We start from the raw sequence: 20,614 nt of genomic DNA on the forward strand, positions 1-20,614 counted from the left end.
GACACTTAAGCCACGCCCCTATCACAACCATAGTCACACATACCATAAAGATTTCATAAGAGAATTATGTTTTATAATTCAAGCCACACTGGTCCTTACTATCCTGGTTCATTTTCCTTCATATTAACATTTAAATATTAGTAATATATCAATTTAAGGGCTGGTTCAGACGGACGTTTGGAGGCGTCGCGTTTGTTGGCGTCGCGGCGGCAATGCTTTCGGGCTTTCAACAGCGTTCGCGTTGTGTTCGCGTTTTTTCTTCCCCTAGGGGGACATTACCCGTTGCGGTTAACCGCTTCTGGAAGCTACATGTAGCTTCCAGGGGCTCCTTGAACGCCAGGGAAAATCAGGACCCAAACGCAGCGTTCATGCAAACGCGCATGAAAGCTTGGTACAAACGCTCCCATTCAGTTGAATGGGAGCGTTTAACGCCAAGCCCCGAACGCTGGCGGTAAACGCTGCACAAACGTCCGTCTGAACCAGCCCTAAAGGATGTGAATAAAGTTTTAACCAGAGGCGGGACAAGGTCCTCCAGCACCCAAGGCTGAGACGCCAAAGTGCGCCCCTCCATCCCTGCCACCCCAGCCATCACACACTCATTGCTATTAGACTAAGAGGGCCACAGGGCCCACAACCTCCCCAACACCTTAATATCTAGTTATCTGGCTTGCAGTCACTGCCATGTATCCCCTTATCTTATTTCTTTCTGCTTCAAACACAATTAGGAATGACCGCTAAATGAATTCTGCCCCCCCCCCCCCCCTCCTACACTTCGCCCTGAGGCTGGAGCCTCTCCAGCCTATGCCTCGGCCCGGCCCTGAGTTTAACAAACACATTTTTTGGTAGAAAAATACATATATTTACATAGAAAGAGGGACAAAGTCCCGAAAGAGGGACCAATGAGGAGGAAAGAGGGACAGGGCTCCCAAATGGCACATACTCAAGAGCTACTTATGTAGCTTGTCGCTAGCACACGGGAGCGTGTGCGGGACAGTTCGGCGACAACTCGTCGCCAGGTCGCTCCGCATACACACTGCGGAAGAGGGATTAGTGATGCGACGGAAGCTGTCGCCGACGTCCCAGACCCCCCCCCCCCCCCAGAAATTCAGTGCACTGGCTATTAGGTTGCTGTCGCCAGTCCGCATACACACGCCGACTAGCGACAGTTGCGGCGAAGTTGTGGCGGCAACTGTCGCTAAGCGATTGAGCGCGCCAATCGCCTGGCGACAGGAGCGACGGTTCGGGGGTGCGCACGCCATACTCACGGGCGACCTGACGTCACAACACGCGCGTGCCACGTGGTTGCGGCGACAAATGTAGCCCGTGAGTATGGGCCAAAAGAGGGACTGTCCCTCCGAAAGAGGGACAGTTGGGAGCTGTGCACTAATAACTCTGCAGAGCCCTCCCTGTGAACTCACTGCCTCCGTTTTCCTAACCTCAGCTGACTTGTCATTTTTAAATCCTATTTGTGTACTGAGTCAAGATAAGAATAGGCCTGTTCAGCATTGTGACTCCAGCACAGCTCGGTGCCCTGTTCTGCCCAATATATTCTGTGACAGTCACTGGGAGGCCTGCTTTTATTATAACTCTGTATACAGATCTTATGTGACTTTTTTAAAGCAGACCTGAACTCAGAACTTCCTGTCTGCTCTAAAAGATAGGCAACAGCCTAATAACCTTTTAACCTCCTTGCCGGTCTAATTAATCCGGCAAGGAGGCAGCACAGCACTTTTTTTTTTTTTCTTTTTTTTTTTTTTTAAATCCATGTAGCGAGCCCAGGGCTCGCTACATGAAAGCCGCTGAGCGGCGGCATCCCCCCACCCACTCCGATCGCCTTCGGCGATCAGAGTAAGCAGGAAATCCCGTTCAGAATGGAATTTCCTGCAGGGCTTCCCCGGTCGCCATGGCGACCGGGCGGGATGATGTCACCGTCTCCATGACGTCAGAGGGAATCCCGATCCGCCCCTTAGCGCTGCCTGGCACTGATTGGCCAGGCTGCCCAGGGGTCTGGGGCGGGGGGGGAAGGCGCGGCGGGTAGCGGCGAGCGGCGGCGATCACGTACTACACGCAGCTAGCAAAGTGCTAGCTGCGTGTAGGAAAAAAAATTATGCAAATCCGGCCCAGCGGGGCCTGAGAAATCCTCCTGCGCGGCAAGGAGGGTAAAGAAAAACATTTGTGTTACAGCTGATACAAATCCTGCAATAAATCTGCAGTGTGTCTACTTCCTCTCTTCATGGAAGCACACATAGTTAACATCCTGTGTTTATAAATTAGCTGCTCTGCTGAGGCAGCCAGCTGACAATGCTGAGAGATCACATTACAGTGGCGATAAACTCTCTCTAAATACAGTGCCACGGAATATACAGGGTGAATTTCTCTCTTTTCTCCTTGTGTCCTATGCAAGGGTTCAGGTCCACTTTAATCACTTCAGGACCACAGGCTTACAGCCCCCTAGTGACCAGGCCATTTTTGACAAATCAGTGTTGTGCAGCTTTGTCAGGTAACTCAGCAAACAAATACTTTTTTCCTCCTTTTATTGTCCTTAATAGGACACTCTGCCGAAGGTCTCTGATCACTGCTGCCATCCTGTGTTTTGGGGTTTTTTTTTTTATTTTTATTTTTTTTATTTATTTTTTTTAATTCTCTCCCTCTCCCCTGTGCTGTCCTAAATCACCATAGGACGTCGATCGGCGCTCATCCCCGCCTCTCATAGGCATAAAATAGAAAAAAACGAGAGCCCAATATGGTGTAGTATGTTAAAGAGACTCTGTAACCTCAAACACATCCCCTGTGGGGTACTCACCTCGGGTGGGGGAAGCCTCCGGATCCTAATGAGGCTTCCCACGCCGTCCTGCGTCCCACGGGGGTCTCGCTGCAGCCCTCCGAACAGCCGGCGACAGACCCGACTGTAAAATCAATATTTACCTTTGCTGGCTCCAGCGGGGGCGCTGTGGCTGCTTTCTGCTCCGAACTACACGGAAATACCCGATCTCAGTCGGGTCCGTTCTACTGCGCAGGCGCCGGAAACTTGCGCAGTAGAGCAGACCCGACGGTGATCGGGTATTTCCGTGTAGTTCGTAGCCGACAGCCGTCAGAGCGCCTGCGCAGGAGCCGGGAAGGTAAATATTGACGTCATCTTTCACGGAGGGCTGCAGCGAGACCGCTGTGGGACGGGACGGCGTGGGAAGCCTCATTAGGATCCGGAGGCTTCCCCCCCACCCGAGGTGAGTACCCCCCTGGGGATCTTTTGATGTTACAGATCCTCTTTAAAGACAATTGGTAAGTGGTTTAGTGAGAGAATTTATACTCACAAACATGGGTTACCATTCAGGCAACCACTCATTAGGCAGGTGAGTAGATTAGACCTGTCCTTACTCAGGATTAAGAAGTCGCTCTCTGTAGTAAAGAAACAAGAAAGGGGGTAGCACTCCCCTCCACCAGGAGTGGACACAGAGTATTTGTATGTAGAATAGAGGCGCCAGCAGGATAAAAGTCAATAACATATTTAAAAATAGCTTGGAGGAAGTGGTGGGCTTGCCTCCCAAAAGCAGATCCTGTCTTCATATAAATCAATACATTTATTATACGGTACCCCAAAAACAGTGCAACGCGTTTTGCAGGCCCCTCCCGCTTCATCAGGCAATAAACGTGGGGACAAAACAGAATTTCGGCAATAGCTATTGCCGAAATTCTGTTTTGTCCCCACGTTTGTTGCCTGATGCACTGTTTTTGGAGTACCGTATAATAAATGTATTGATTTATATGAAGACAGGATCTCGTGTCTGCTTTTGGGAGGCAAGCCCACCACTTCCTCCAAGCTATTTTTAAAAATGTTCTTGACTTTTATCCTGCTGGCGCCTCTATTCTTCATACAAATTCTCATAGGCATAAGCCTATGAGTGGGGGACACAATCGGAGCCGCTCTGAGGGACAGCCGAGAGTCCCTCATACAGCGCTGCACGATATCGCAGTGCTGTACAAAGGTAAACAAAGGGGAATACTTACCCCTTTCAGCTGTAAGCAGTCTGCTAGCAGCGATCGCGGCTAGCAGGCTAATCACGGAGCGGAGCTCCACGAACCAGCAGGGAACGAGTGCGCATGCGCGTTCACCGATAAACTGCAGCTCCAGGACTTGACGCCAATCGGCGTTAGGCGGTCCTGGGGCTGCAGCCGCGATCACGCCCATTGGTGTGACGCGGTCGTTGGGTAGTTAGAGAATATGAAGCCAGATTAAAAATGGCTTTTTACCTTCTATCCATGTGAGGCATGTTTGCCCCTGCTAAAACGTCGCTATCCCCGGCATAACGAGGGGTCTTTACCCTCCAAATCCCCTCCGTGGTGCCCGGGGAGCGCTTCCGTGTGAGGCCGGGCTAATGGCCGCAGCCCTGCCTCTCCGCGCGTCTATCAGCCCGGATCGCCGCCTCTCCCCCCCGCCCCTCTCAGTCTGCCTTCGCTGAGAGGGTTGGGGGAGAGGCGGAGATCCGCCGCTGATAGACGAGCATGGAGGCAGAGCTACAGCTCATAGCCCTGCCTCACACGGAAGCGCACAGGGGCAGCAAAATTCACCACCAAGAAAGTTGTGGATTTTGCAGGGGGGATTTGGAGGGTAAAGACCCCTCGTTATGCCGCGGAATAGCAGCGTTTTAGCAGGGGCAAACATGCCTCATGTATATAAAGTAAAAAGCCATTTTTAATCTGGCTTCAGATTCTCTTTAACCACTTCAGCCTAACTGGACGAAAATTTTGGTCCAGTTAGGCTGCGCGCACTCCCGCGGGCCCCCCCCGTGCGCGCCTCCACTGCTGGCCGTTAGCCCACAGATCAGTGAAAGGGATTATAAATCCCTTTCGCTGATCGGACCCAGCCCCCCCCCCCCCCACCCCCCGGAGAAAAGCGGAGAGCGTCTCTTCAGACGCTGCGGCTTTTCTGAGCTCTGGTCTCCTTTCTTCTGCCTGGGAGCGAGATCGATCGCTCCCAGGACTTTTTGACTTTGGCCATCTTGTGGCCAAATAGCAAATTACACCAAAAACACACTTTGTGTTAAATAAATACATTTTAATACATTAAAAAAAACCCTGTTTACCTCCCACACCAAAAAATACCCACATACAAGTTTAAATTTAAAAAAAAAAATATAAATAAAAAAAAAACATAAATAGTTACCTAAGGGTCTGAACTTTTTAAATATGCATGTCAAAGGAGTATATCAATATGATTTATTAAATTATGGGCTTCTAAATAGTGATGGGCGCAAATTGAAAAAATACACCTTTATTTCCAAATTGAATATCGGCGCCATACATTGTGATAGGGACATAATTTAAATGGTGTAATAAGCGGGACAAATTGGTAAATAAAGTACATAGGTTTTAATTATGGTAGCATGTATTAATTTCAAACTATAATGGCCAAAAGCTGAGGAATAATGATTTTTTTCCATTTCTTTCTTAATATTACTGTTAAAATGGATTTACAATAAGTTAATTCTCAGCAAAATGTATCACCCAAAGAAAGCCTAATTGGTGGCGGAAAAAACAAGATATAGATCTATTCATTGTGCCGAGTAGTGATAAAGTTATTAGCAAATGAATGGAAGGTGAAAGTTGCTCAGATGCAAAAAAATTTCAACCCTGTGGGCTGAAGTGGCTAAAGGATACTCAAATTTCTATTTTAAAAAAAATGTGCATTGATGCTACAAAAAGCGTTTTGTAATGTGTTCTTGAGGCGTTTTCGCATTTTTATTTTTCTTAAGCCTTGGCGAATTTGAAAATCGCCTTAAAAGCACGTGTAATGATCCCTCATGGGAGTGTTCATATCAGCGCATTTCGTCTACTTTCCGCTGACCAAAGCGCTGCCTGTACCATTTCTGGGGCGATTTGCCTGTACTGGGAGGTATATGGAAATCGCAAAACGCTTGAAAAACCGCTTGGTATAGCGATTTCCCCAGCGCTTTTACGAATAAATATATTGTATTCTTTTCCGGGTCAAAGAGTTCACTTCCTGACGCAAGCAAAAACAAATCGCTCTGCAAAAGCGTTTAGAAAAGCGCTTTACATAAAATTGCAATGCGCAGGTGAGTGATGGGAGATGCTAAAAATAATCACACACAAAATCGCAAAACTTTGGCATCAGCAATTTCGATTTTTAGATGTGAACGAGGCCTACGAAAGTTACTTTTCCATTTTAAGCTGCTTCTGCTGTAACATTTTTAACTCTAGTAATGAAATAAATATATTTGCCTTAAACCCGGTGCGCGGTTCTTCCTGTCTCTAATGAGCTACAAATATAAGACATGTTATAGCCAAAATGATCTTTCTCCTGTCTGTCTGTATATCATTCTCCATCTTCTGTATCTGACAAAGCACAGGTGATGAGCGGTGAGCCACACAGACTTTTTTTGGCTTATTGTGGTGTCCTTTTGTACTGTGTGGAGTTGCCTGCCTCCCCTCTCCATAGGACAGTGCATGAATTCCTACAGGCTGATGGAAGAATGTTTTCCCCAGTTCATATAATGTCCACAGTTTACTGCTGTGCTAATAGTGCTGCGATAATGGTTCATACACACATTCTGGCGTGTCTCATGTGGTGCAGGCGGCCGGTGACATCGCAGGAGGCCAGGATTTGCGGTGTCAGCCAAGTGAGCCTTCAACACTGCACATGGTGGGGTAGAACGACACATATACACATGGGCAGCACAGTGGTGTAGTGGTTAGCTCTCTCGCCTTGTAGTGCTGGGTCCCTGGTTCGAATCCCAGCCAGGGCACTATCTGTAAAGAGTTTGTATGTTCTCTCCGTGTCTGCGTGGGTTTCCTCTGGGCACTCCGGTATCCTCCCACATTCCAAAAACATACGGATAAGTTAATTGGCTCCCCCTAGAAATTGGCCCTAGACTACAGTACTTACACTACATAATATAGACATATAGCAATGGTAGGGATTAGATTGTGAGCTCCTATGAGGGACAGTTAGTGACAAGATATATATATATATATATATATATATATATATATATATATATAATATATAATATATATATATATATATATATATATATATATATATATATATATATATATATATATATATATATATATATATATACTGTACAGCGCTGCGTAATATGTCGGCGCTATATAAATACTAAATAATAATGATAATAATAATATACACTTGGGGGGGGGGGGTCCAATTTCCAAGAGATTTATGGAAATCTATTGGAAAATCCTTGTGCAACTTATGAGCAGGCAATAGATCTCTCTCTGATCAGATTCGATGAGAGAGGGATCTATCTAATGGTCAATCTGGCCATACACCAACCAAGTGATGTATTCTGTTTTTCACAAAGAAAGCCATAAGAGCACATTGTATCCTCTAAGTCCTAAAGTTATTTGTTCTACCAGAAATCACCTGTTTGTTTAGGATTAGGAATTGCACCTAATGTTACCTCCTCATCACAGGGAACAGGGGTCAGAGAGGGCATGGCTGAGCTTAAGTTATTAAAGTTTATCGGGAGTAAAGGTCGCAGATAGTGCTTGAGAGAGGTCACTGGGTTTATTATTACATAGGGTGGAAGACTATAGTGCTTGAGAGAGGTCACTGGGTGTAATATTACGTAGGGTGGGAGACTATAGTGCTTGAGAGAGGTCACTGGGGGTAATATTACGTAGGGAGGGAGACTATATTATTATTATTATTGATGATTTATAAAGTGCCAACATATTCCGTGGCGCTGTACAAAGTAAGAAACAAACATGGGGTACATAATACAGACAATGGTGTACACCAATCTACAAGATACATAATTAGTGACAAAATACAAAAAATGATGCAAAATATAGAATTGGTAATGACAGTGATAAAAGTAACATGATGAATAAAATGTATAATGATTTCCTAGACACAACAAAAGGCCCTTGCGAGCTTACAATCTAAAGGGAATGGGGGGGGGGGGGGGGGGGGGGGGAACAAGAGGAGGGGTAGTATACGATAAAATATATAGAGGCAGTGTGTTTTAGGATACCTAGTATGACTGCAATTTGGTCTCAGGACAAAGGGAAGTGGCCTAGGGTAGCGCATATGCTTGTCGGAACAAATTAGTTTTTAGAGAGCGTTTAAAGGTAACAAAGGTTGGCGAGTGATGGGTGTGTTGTGGGAGGGCATTCCAGAGGAGGGGTGAAGCGCATGCAAAATCTTGTAAACCTGAATGTGAGGAGTAGATTCTAGAGGAGGACCACAGAAGATCATGTGCAGATCTGAGATTGCGATTGGGTTTGTATCTGGAAATTAGTGAGGATATGTACCGGGGAGAAAGATTGTGGAGCGCTTTGTAGGTTAGGGTTAGGAGTTTGAACTTGATCCTCTGGTTAATTGGCAGCCAGTGAAGTGCTTGACGGGGAGGGTCAGCAGAGGAAGATCGAGAAGAAAGATGAATGAGACAAGTAGCTGAGTTCAGTACCGACTGGAGCGGGGCCAGTCTGTTAGAAGGTAGTCCACAGAGCAGTATGTTACAGCCTGGCCTGTTCTATTTGGCTGCAGTAGTGTCTGAATTACACCAGAAAAAAACATGCAGCTAAGCCTGTCAGATCTGACAATAAAGTCAGAAACCCCTGATATGCTGCATGCTTGTTCAGGGTCTATGGCCTAAAGTATTAGGCAGATGATCAGCTGGATAGCCAGGCAACTGGTATTGCTTAAAGAGACTCTGAAGTCTCTTTTTTTTCCCTTCTTTTGTTTAACATTCCTCTTCAGCTTTAATGCCAGAGTGAAATAGCTGCATCCCCGCGGCAGGGTAGTGATTTTTTTCCTAGAGATTAGCCCTGCAAAGCCCCAGGGACTCGCAGGGCTTCACTTCCTTAATGAGGCAGGGCTTTAGGCTGTAGCTCTGCCTCCTCCACAGTCAATCTCTGCGGATCTCCGCCTCCTTCCAGCCCCTCTGTCTTCTTTCCCTGAGAGGGGCGGGGAGGAGACAACGATTTGCAGAGAGGCTGAGCTACAGCTCAAAGCTCTGCCTCACCAGGAAGAGAAGCCCTGCGTGACAGGGCAGCATGATCTGCGACCTGCAAAGTCGTAGAACTCTGCAGGTCGCTTTCTAAGTAATAAATCACTCCTCTGCTGCGGGGATGCGGCGATTTCACTCTGGCATTAAAGGTGAGGAGGAATGTTAAACAAAAGAAGGGAAAAAAAAGAGACTTCAGGAAATATGGCAGCCTCCATATTCTTCTCACTTCAGTTGTCCTTTTAAAGGGAACCTATGCTGAGAAGGATATGGATTTTTTCTTTTAAAATACCACCAGTTGCCTGACTCTCCTGCTGATCCTGTGTCTCTAATACTTTTAGCCATAGCCCCTCAACAAGCATGCAGATCAGGTTGTCAGACTGAAGTCAGTCTGAATAAGCTGCATGCTTGTTTCAGGTGTGTGATTCAGCCACTACTGCAGCCAAAGAGATGAGCAGGACTGCCAGGCAACTGGTATTGTTTAAAAGGAAACATCCGTATCCCTCTGTTAGGCTTTGTTCACATCTAAAATCGCAACAGCATTTTGTGAGAATTTTTTTTTTTTTTTTTTTTTTAGCGCTTCCCTGCGTGGTATGATTTTTTTGTAAAGCGCTTTTCTAAGCACTTTTAAAGAGCAATTTGTTTTGTCACTTCCTGACGCAAGTCAGAAAGTAAACTCTTTGACCTGGAAAAGAATAAATACATTGTATTTATTCATGAAAGCGCTGGGGAACTCGCTATACAAGGAGCTTTTTCAAGTGTTTTGCGATTTCCCTATACCTTCCATTGAGGCAAATCACCCCCAAAATGGTACAGGCAGCGCTTTGGTGAGCGGATCGGAAATGAACCGCTCAGATGTGAACTCTCTCATAGGGAATCATTGCACAAACGCTTTTAGGGCGATTTTGCCGGCTCGTAAAAAAAAAAATTGCGAAAACGCCCTTTTTTGCATTTTTTTAGCGTTTGCGCTTCAATGTAAAGTATATAATCGCTGGCATAATCGCTCATCAAAACCTGCACCGAGCGATTTTGCCAGCGTTTTTTGAAGTTACTGTACACTGTAACAAAATTAAAATTAATAGAAGGGACCAATCAGACTTTAAAAACGCTAATTGCTACACAACCACTGGCAAATTGATACACTTTTTAAAATCGCTCCCTAAAACGCTCAAGGAATCTCTTACAAACTGCTCATATGAAACGCTAGCGATTGAGATTGCAGTGGGTTCCAGGCCTTAAGGTTCCCTTTAATATTACGCAGGGTGAGAGACCTTAGTGCTTGAGAGAGGTTACTGGGTTTAACATTACGTAGGGATGGAAGACTAACTTCCGGGCATGCAGTGTTTCACTCCCCCACAGGAAGACACGGAAGTGCGACGTTAAACGATCCTGGATGCAGCCTGTTGTGTCCAGGATCGGCTAAGCGCCAAGCAGACGACTGGGAAAATTGGGATCTAAACACGGCGTTTGCATGAACAATGGTAAGCGATCGTACTGCCGGCTGTCCATTCATCTGAATGGACAGTGTTTAAATGATGAGTGCTGTAGCAGTCGCTTACCGCTGTATAACTGTCCGCGTAAACTGGGCCTAAGAATGGAGATATACTGAGTGACTTCAACATTACTAAAGACAGCCTATCTGCTGTCATTGACAACTTTTTCTTAAAGGTTTTAGCTCTAATCTGGGCAATTGGATTTGCACATGTGACCTGGCCACCCTTTGAATTCCCAATTAACATTTTTGTCACTGCAGTAGACCTGGGAGGAAGACTCGGATTTGTTAAACATCTCATGCCATCTTGTGTATGATTCACTGATCCCATTTGCATCCAAACTAATTGAACGCCACATACATGCAGAATTAAGCCATTATTTATCAGCTAACTCCCTACTTGATCAGTTCCAGTCTGGCTTTCGCTCCAACCACTCCACGGAAACGGCCCTTACCAAAGTGACCAATGACCTTCTTACAGCCAAATCCAAATGTCAATTTTCCATACTCATCCTTCTTGATCTGTCATCAGCATTCGATACGGTCGACCACACCTTACTCTTACACAGTGGCGTAGCAATAGGGGGTGCAGAGGTTGCAACCGCATCGGGGCCCTTAGGCCAGAGGGGCCCCAAGGGGCCCTCCCTCAAGCACAATATTAGCTCTCTATTGCTCCTGTGCTGGTAAAAATCACTTCTATAGATGCTTTTAATAGAAGTAATCAATTACAAACTGTTCCCCATCCCCTTCCTGCACCTCTGATAGTGTGGTTGTCCTTGGCAGGTTCTGGTCCGCCATATCAATTGTTATGTATAGAGTGCTTGCGGGGCCCCATGTAAAACTTGCACCGGGGCCCATAGCTCCTTAGCTACGCCACTGCTCTTACAAATACTTTCAAATGTAGGAATAAAGGGCCTCGCTCTCACATGGTTATCTTCCTACCTCTCTGGAAGGTCCTTCACAGTCTCCTACTCAGATCAGATCTCTTTTCCTCATGCTTTGTCTGTCGGGGTTCCCCAATGCTCTGTCCTTGGTCCCCTCCTCTTTTCCATCTATATGCACGGTCTTGATGACTTAAAGGGACTCCGAGCTCACAATAAAAAAGAAAGTTGAACTCACCTGGGGCTTTCTCCAGCCCAGTGCTGGTCGGGAGGTCCCACGACGGCGTCCTGGCTCCTCTCCAACACCCCGATCGGAATGGCTGACAGGCCGCAGCCCGGGCGACACTCTCCCGAGTGTCGGGCTGCTCCTTCCGCGTATGACGCGGATGACGTCACACGCCGGCCGCCTCGCGTCATCACGGCGGCCGGCGTGAAAGTACTGCGCATGCGCGATTAAAGCGCGCATGCGCAGTACTTTCACGCCGGCCGCCGTGATGACGCGAGGCGGCCGGCGTGTGACGTCATCCGCGTCATACGCGGAAGGAGCAGCCCGACACTCGGGAGAGTGTCGCCCGGGCTGCGGCCTGTCAGCCATTCCGGATCGGGGTGTTGGAGAGGAGCCAGGACACCGTCGTGGGACCTCCCGACCAGCACTGGGCTGGAGAAAGCCCCAGGTGAGTTCAACTTTCTTTTTTATTGTGAGCTCGGAGTCCCTTTAATCAACTCATTCGGGTTTCAATACTACCTGTATGCAGACGATACGCAACTGTACCTCTCGGACCCAGACCTTAACTCCCTCCTCAAACGTTTTCCTGACTGCTTGTCTGCTATATCCTCCTTCATGTCCTCTCGCTTCCTAAAACTTAACATGAGTAAAACAGAACTAATAATTTTTCCACTGTCTCTGGCCACCTCTCTGCCTGAAGTAACTATAAATGTTAATAACACTCCCATAACTTCAGTTCCCAAAGCACGGTGCTTGGGGGTAATATTCGACTCTTCTCTCTCTTTTATTCCTCATCTTAACTCCATAACCAGCTCCTGGCTGCATGCTTGTTCCAGGTGTGTGACTCAACCAAAGCCAAAAGCTCAGCAGGACAGCCAGGCAACTAGCATGGTTTATAAGGTAATAAAGATGGCAGCCTCCATAGTCCTCCCTCTTCAGGTGTCCTTGAAGTCACCGATAGCCGCTGTTGACAGTTTAACCACTTAGGTCTCTATCTGGATGGATATATCCAATTTTTTAATAAAAAAATTTAAAAAAAAATACAAATTGTAATTACAATTAAAAAAAAGTTACCTAAGGGTCTAAACTTTTGTAATATGCATGTCAAGAGAGTATATTATTATAATGTTTTAACTTATAATCTTGTAAATAGTGATGGACACAAATTGGAAAAAAAATGCACCTTTATTTCCAAATAAAATATTGATGCCACACATTGTTATAGGGACAAAATTTAAATGGTGTAATAACCGGGACCAATAGGCAAATAAAATACGTGGGTTTTAATTATGGTAGCATGTATTTTAAAGCTATAATGGCTGAAATCTGAGAAATAATGATTTTTGTTTTTCCATTTTTTTTTTTTATTTTTTTTTTGCTTAGTATTCCCATTAAAATGCATTTAGAAAAAAAATTTTTTTTAGCAAAATGTACCACCCAAAGAAAGCCTTATTGGTGGCGGAAAAAAAACAAGATATAGATCAATTCATTGTGATAAGTAGTGATAAAGTTATTGGCCAATGAATGGGAGGTGAAAATTGCTCGGATGCATAAGGTGAAACGACACTGAAGGCTGAAGTGGTTAATTGTGATCTTTCTTCACATGGAGAAGAATCAGTTGAAATCCCTGAAATAATTGTCTTTGCTAACTTCAATTTTACCGATCTGCATATAATTTTAGCATCTATGAAAACTGGCGCATAGCCCACAAAAGCTATAATAAGCCCACATCTCAAACAGTCTTTATATGTAGTGCTGAAAAATTACACTTAAAGGGATAAAGGTTTGTATACAGTGGCAAGGATGCAAATAAATGTGCTGAATTAATTTTCTCCCTTTTCTGCCTGAAAGGGTTACCGTAAGTCCCTCACTGATCAGGAATAACCACCATAAAACTTAGGGGTGGGGGGGGGGGCATTGGGAATAGATAGCAATGTCAATAGTTAATATATTTTGTTCATATATTTATATACAGTGTTTGTGTCATTAAGCACAGACAAAACTATACATCTAGTTTGTTTTTAAACATAACATAAAACTGTGGGATATCTAAAATACAAAATCAGTAAATTTTCACTTAAAGTGAACCTAGCAGCATTTTAATAGCACATTAAAAATGTATGCGAACAATGTGGCTTATTACTAAACAAAATTCCATTCCATAAACAAAATTCCATGTTTGTTAGAGGCTTTAATTGCCTTACTTCTGTGGCCGGCCTGCTGTCCGCAGAAAAAGCAAGCAGATAAGGACTGCTGTAATTAGCAGTAGCAATGAGCAAATAAAAGCTTTCATTTGCAGGGGAGGTGGGGAGATATGACACTGTTCTTCAAACAGCTTAGAGAGTCACACCTGATTATTCACAACTTCTCCTGGATAAATAAGGGCAGAGAAAAGGTGAGGGGGCAGCTCCATCAGCCATTAAAAACCAGTACAAACTGCAGAAAAAAAAGCTTTAAAGTTCACTTTAAGCTGTTTGGAGTATTTTGAACTGTTCAGAGGAGAGTCGTGCAATAAGTATAGATCCTATACCAGAAGTCTCCCTGGTGAGACTTTAGACTGGTGGATCTGCAGACAAGTTGTGCAGATCCACATCTCTCTTTGCTTGGCCGCCGTGTCTTCCTGTAGTAGGACGGCAGAATGTAGTCGGTATGAGCAACGTTGGCGCCAGTTTTCATAGATACTTCCTGTATTGTCACATGACCTCCTCTGCATCCTCTCATACCTGTTTGTATCTCTCTCTCTGCTCATGTAGCTCACAGACTGGAGGCACGAATGTATTTACCTAGAGAACCACCTACCTCTCCCTGTACATTCCAGCCCGGCTGTCATCCTCCCCCAGCGGGAGTACAGAGACTGGAGGGGGCAGCTAAGGTACCTACTATCCCTGTTATTTCTGGTATTTTCCCTCTGCATGCGTCTACAGATGATCCGCTAATTCTGCAGAAATTCAGGGAGGGGCGTCCGTGGAGACGCAGGTGATGGATCTGATGGGGTGATTTGGAAAACTGATCAATCACACACAGCTCACTAAAGGTAGCCCATACATCAGGCGACTTGGCGGCCGATCGATCATCAGATTGATAATCGAAACTGATTGAAAACCGGTGCCGCCAAGTGCATGCCCGACTGACAATGCGACCAATTTCGGGATGAAACTGGTGGCATAAGTCAATCGCACATGTTGCAAGATGTTGACTTGCTCAATCGGGTGTGCTGCAGTAACAGTGTGCAATTTCGGACTATTGAATGCGATGAAACCCCCGGCAATGTCCCCCTTACTGTTAAATGTCCCACCAGTGCAAGTTAGACATTACCTGTCCCCGGCCTCCGCTTATACCGTCTGGCTCTGGGTGCTCTCCATACACAGGCACCATACAGTAGTAAGGGCACGCATGTGACATCAGACGTCACACACATGGCCACGTTGCTAGGAAACCACGTGCGTGTGTGGAGAGCAGAGTGCGGGGGACTAGTGGAGGCCGTGGACAGGTAATGTATCACTTGTACGAAGGACCTTTAACTAATGTTATGTGCACATGAGACCTGGCCACATGGGAATAGCGGTGAGGTGGTCGGCAGGGCCGATTCAAGTAACAATTGGGCCCTAGGGCAAAATTAGACTGGGGGCCCCCCAACAGACACCCCTGACCAAAAAGCGTCATTAGGGGCCCTTTGTTGCAGCCAAATTTCCCTCCTGGGCCCCTGAGCTGGCTGCTGACCCTCCCCAATCACCTCCCAACTTAACTGTGCTCCCTAGGACCTCTGCAGTGTCTGTCAGTGTAGTGCCTCACCTGCCCGCCAGCACAGATGAGACACTACTCTGCCAAAGACTCTGCAGAGTCCCTGGGAAGCAACGGTTAAGATGGGGAGTGGCCCCTACAGGCTCTAGGGCAATTGCCCATTTTTTCCTATGGTAGCTCCGGCACTGGTGGTCGGATGCAGCGTCACCAGGCCAATTCCGGATCGATTTCAGCATGAAATAGATTGGGAATCGGCCTGCGGTGTATAAGCAGACGACAGATCTCTCTAATCAGATTTGATTACAGAGAGAGGTCTCTTGGTCGATCTGCCCATTATCACTAAATGTATGGCTACCTAATGCTGGCCACTAATGATCCAATCTTGTTCATCCAATTTCACAAATCTCTGTAGTATAAGGATAAATTGAGTAAATATACAGAAAGGATAATATAGGCAGTTCCTTTATATTGCATAGAAATAGTAAGATTGGATGAAAACGGTTGGATCATTAGTTGCCACCATAAAAATGATAAATTTTCTTCAGATTCGATCAGTATGATCAAATGCTGTGCTGTCCATCGGCTGAAAATGCAATTGGTCTGGTTGAAATCTGCTACTGAATTTGCTTCAAATGAATTGTTTTGAATCGGCAAGCGACATAGACCAGCCAGAGACCTGCACATCGGTCACCTGATCATCAGATCCGTCACATGCTGCTCTGTGATTTACCCCGGAGGAGAATTTCTGTAGAACAAATAGAACATCTTCAGTGTCTCATCCAACAGCCAGGTCACTGTGGCTGCAGTTGTTCCATCTAAAGTGTATCGACTGCTGTTATGCTGGCCAATGGCCATATCCACTGCAAGAATGGCCGAAACTGGTCGTTTTTTTTTCCAGCATCAATCTGATTGGGATGGATGGATCCTGCAGTAGGCTGAGGTTTTGTGTTGCCTTATGCACTACATACCATCTCACCTGTCACTCCTGCTGCCAATGCACTCTGGATTGATTGACCTGCCCTCACCTACTGTCCAATCAAATTCTCCCTTTAAACCGATCAAGCATTGAACCTTTTAATGGGATACGGAAGATCATGAGCAAGGTATCGATCGAGACAGTAGTGTGCATAGCAGCTTGGATGCTTTTAAATGGACCAGATTTAAGCAGGTTTCCAAAGGCTGGAGAACAGTGATACGCCTGAGCAGTAACGATGGAGTCTGCACACTTTTGTAGCTCACAGTGACTCACTAACCATATACTGTCATATTAGGGGATGCAGAAGTTGTAACTGCAGGTTTGGGAAGTTTTGCCACCCAACAATAGACCATTCCTAATTATCTAGCCCAGACCAGGTTTTGTAGATCACCGGGGCCGGTTCAAGTCCCCCCACCCCTCACGCGGATTCTCCCCCTTTAACCTTACTGTGTTCACCGGGGCCTTTGCACCATTCTTGTCAGCATAGCGACTCACCTGTCCCGCATGCTGCTCCAGTGCGTGCTCTGTCTTGTTCCCCAGTGCATGTTATTGTGTAATGAGATGTGACCGGTCATGGGCAAGAGGCGGGGATGAGGATGGGGAGCATGGACAGAGCAGTGCGGCAGGACAGGTGAGTCGCTATACTGATAAAAACAGTGCAGGGGCCCAGGAAGCACAAGGCAGGGGGAGACCTGGTGGGCCCTGCAGTGCTTAGTGGCCCTGGGGCTATTGCCCCCTTTGCCTATATAGTAGAGCCAGCCCTGCAGATCACTGTTCTCCAGCCTGGATATCCTTACTAAATCAGGCCCATTTCTTCTACACTTCCATCGTCCGTTCCAAGGCATGAACAGCTGCAGCCATCTTTTCCTGACTTGTTCCGCTACGATGTATGATGTAGACCTGAATCATTGTAAGTATTTTTCCACACCTATGACGCATGTAATGAATAAAGTGTTAGTATATTTACACTTAAGTGTGCTTAAAATGTCTTCAAGTAAGGCCCAGCGGCAACAGTCCAATACTCTTGCCTTATTACTTTTAACCTTTTTTTAACATACTGGTATACAGACCCCCAGTATGTACAGTACAAGGTTTATAATGATAAGCTGCAGATGTGTTTTCAGCATCTTCGCCACTGCTTTGTAATTACTATTCCCCCCCCCCCCCTGCCTAGCAGTAAATAATCTCTTCACCTTCCTTATCATCACTGTGCAGATGCTACGAACACATCAGCACACGCTGAGTTATAGACTAGCGGGGAGTCCTTTTTGTAGTGACACGCTTGTATTTTAAAATCAGTGACGCTATTGTAAATATAACTTAACAGAGATTCATTTTCAGCTATTTTAAACCACTTAAGTGTAAGTGACATGAGCGTTTTTTTTCAGCATGTTGTTAATCTGTGTCTCTGTTCACAATCATTTCATACATGTCTAATTCACAGTGTTTGTTTTACTGTGGGCTTTATACTATTTTTACTTTCTACAGAAAGAATACAATAATTATACTCATTCCATGTTAGAGATATTAACAAGTACAGTAGTTCTTCTGTTTTTGTTTTTGTTTTTTTCCTCCCTCCAGTTATTTTAGTCATTAGTTTTAAATTATATTTATTTTGATTCTGCTGATTACAATACAGTTTTTTTTTATATATGAAATATTACAAATGGATGTTGCTCTTTTTTGTTTGTTTGTTAAGCTCCGACTGCTGGTCTGACTGGCAGCTTTTGTAAGTGAGATATAGTTTCTCTTCACTTCAGAAAATAGAACATTAACATTTCATATTTTCTTTGATTAACAAAGTACCGATCTGTTTTCTATGACTAAACTGCATAAAGTACTAATACACAACACAGATGTTCCCTGACTTACAAACTGGTTCCGTTCTGGGAGGTTGTAAGCTGAGTTTGCTTGTAAGTCGAGTCCTGTTACGGATAGTGAAATGTGGAAAAGTGATTTACAATCCGCTCCGGATTTTGACATATAGGGGTTGATTTATTAATACTAACGCGCTCCCACAGCGTGAGGTAAATTGAGCACGCTACGCGCAGGGTTTTCAGCATAGCGTGCATTGTTAAGGTATGCGCGGTCATTGTAAATTATTAGTGATAGTGCAGGACTGTGATATTTGACTAGTGCGGCCGCTACTACAATTAATGTAGTAGCGTCCGCACTAGTCAAGCATCAGTCACGGTACTGAAGAGCCGCCTTCAGGGCATCACAGAGGGGACTGCTGTATGGGGCCCGAGTAAATCTGGTGCCCTGGGCCCAAGCTGCAGTCTGTGTCTGACCATATGGCTCCCCGTTAATGTGGTAAGAGGTCCAGGGAGTCTAATCCAGGAGTTGCCTTAATCAGTTAGTGAATAAAGTAAACCTGAGATGAATGGGAGAAAAGGATTTTACCTGGGGCTCCTTCCAGCCCCCTGTAGTCCATCAGCTCCCTCAATACCCTTCTGGTCTGATCCATTACGCTCTTGTGAAGTCTGCACAATCCAGCTGGGTTGCAGGACAGTGTGCATGCATTGTTCTGGGCCAAGCACCTCCCCCATTGCGCCCCCATAGCTGGGAACATTCTGCGCAAGTGCAGGTACAGGCTTAATGAACTGAACATACGCAGAATGCTCCCAGCCATGGGAGCACATGAAAACCCGACCCACAGACGTTGGTGTGTTCTGGCCTTCAAAGATTGTGATTTGCCATGTGGGAACAGAGGGGAGTGAGGGGGGCCCAGTATGGGGCCCGAAAATTTCTGATGTCGGCCCTGCGGTACTGCACAATGGCAAGTAATTTACAATGATCTACCTGTACCTTAAAGAGGAACTTCAGCCTAAACAAATATACTGTCATTAAGTTACATTAGTTATGTTAATTAAAATAGATATCTCTTACCCACCCTGTTTTAAAAGAACAGGCAAATGTTTGTTATTTCATGATAGCAGCCATCTTTTTTTTTTTTCCTGAAAGGAGGTGACAGGGAGCATGAGACACAGTTCCAACTGTCCTGTGTGCTGATCACCCCTCCCAGTTGCTAGGCAACATAAATAACAACATAGGAAATCCCATCATGCTTTGCACAGCTTTAGGGAAAAAAAGCCTGGGCAGTTTTCTTTGGGTGGAGCTTAGCTAAAAATGCAGCTAAAAATGAGGCTTGGGTAAGTAAAGCAAAGTTCTGATGCTGTGAAACTGTTAAAGAAACCCCAAGCCTTTTCAGTTCTGCTGAGTAGATTTTTAGTCCGGAGGTACACTTTAACAGCACAAGCTACGCTGAAAACACTGCGTGTAGTGTGCTCAATTTACCAAGCGCTATGGGAGTGCGTTAGTATCAATTAATCAACCCCATAGTGTTAATGTTTTTTCAATGTTTTTGAATTACGGTACTTATTACAGTTTATACAATTCTGTAACCACCTCTACCAACAAAAATATGTAATAACAACAAGAACAGTACTAAATATTTTTTTAAAGGGGGGGGGGGGGGGAATGGATGTATGGAATGTTGTAACTGGAGTCGTTTGTAAGTAGGGGACTGTCTGTACTACCATTTAGGGTAGATTAGGTAGAACACCTAGCAGTTGTGTACTCTGGAGGAATTCGGGTTCGTATTAAAGTATCACAGCTGAGTAGTATTTCACAGAGTTGGCATGGGCGCGGCCATATTGTCTTCTCTATAGAGATAGTATTTCATACCAGATGTCACAGATTTCTTTTCATTAGAAGAACTTGCTGCCGCATTGATTCACAGTTACAAGAAGGTGTCTTAAGTTTGGAGTCTGTGTTTTAATATCTAATATGGTTTCAGATTTGCCTCAAAACTGATCTGTGGGGTCTTGGATTTCAAAGCCCAAATTGAGAGGTAAGTTTATTGTTGTCTTGTTCCCACTGAAGTTCTTTCTCTCTTCCCCCCCCCCCCCCCCCCCTCCCTCCCCCTGAGAGGAAAATGGTGTGACAGAAAACAAATACCTCAGTAAAAAACCTGTACTAACCTTCCCCTACTCAATAAATGAATAAAAGTCGATCGAAATTATGACCGGTGCAGCTTGTTGCGTCATAGAATAACCTGCAGTTTAGATTGCAGTGATCTAATCTGTCAGTAAAAATTGATGCGTGTATGGCCAGCTTTACTGCCATAAAGTAATGTTTTAAGCTGTATTTAAGCAGGGGATTTAAAATTAAAATCTAAACTTGCTTGGGGCTTCCTCCAACCCCCCCGTAGATCGTGAGGTCCCTTGGCGTCGTCTAATCATGAGACCGTGCGGTCCCTTGGCGTCCTCTAGGTCCCCTCTGTGGTCCCGCTGGCAGCTCCGA

General features: G+C 45.3%; 1 protein-coding gene across 1 annotated transcript in view; it reads left to right on the forward strand.

Annotated features, from left to right (window-relative positions):
• Positions 1-20,614, forward strand: part of LOC137528748 (carnitine O-acetyltransferase-like) — a 63,928-nt gene that overhangs the window by 10,003 nt on the left and 33,311 nt on the right. The window contains exons 3-4 of the mRNA XM_068250288.1: positions 14,346-14,464; positions 20,109-20,162. Of these exons, the coding sequence (XP_068106389.1) occupies positions 14,346-14,464; positions 20,109-20,162 (173 nt within the window). The remainder of the gene's footprint in view (positions 1-14,345; positions 14,465-20,108; positions 20,163-20,614) is intronic.

This window comes from Hyperolius riggenbachi, chromosome 8, assembly GCF_040937935.1.
Source record: "Hyperolius riggenbachi isolate aHypRig1 chromosome 8, aHypRig1.pri, whole genome shotgun sequence".
In the NCBI taxonomy this organism is placed as follows: domain Eukaryota; kingdom Metazoa; phylum Chordata; class Amphibia; order Anura; family Hyperoliidae; genus Hyperolius; species Hyperolius riggenbachi.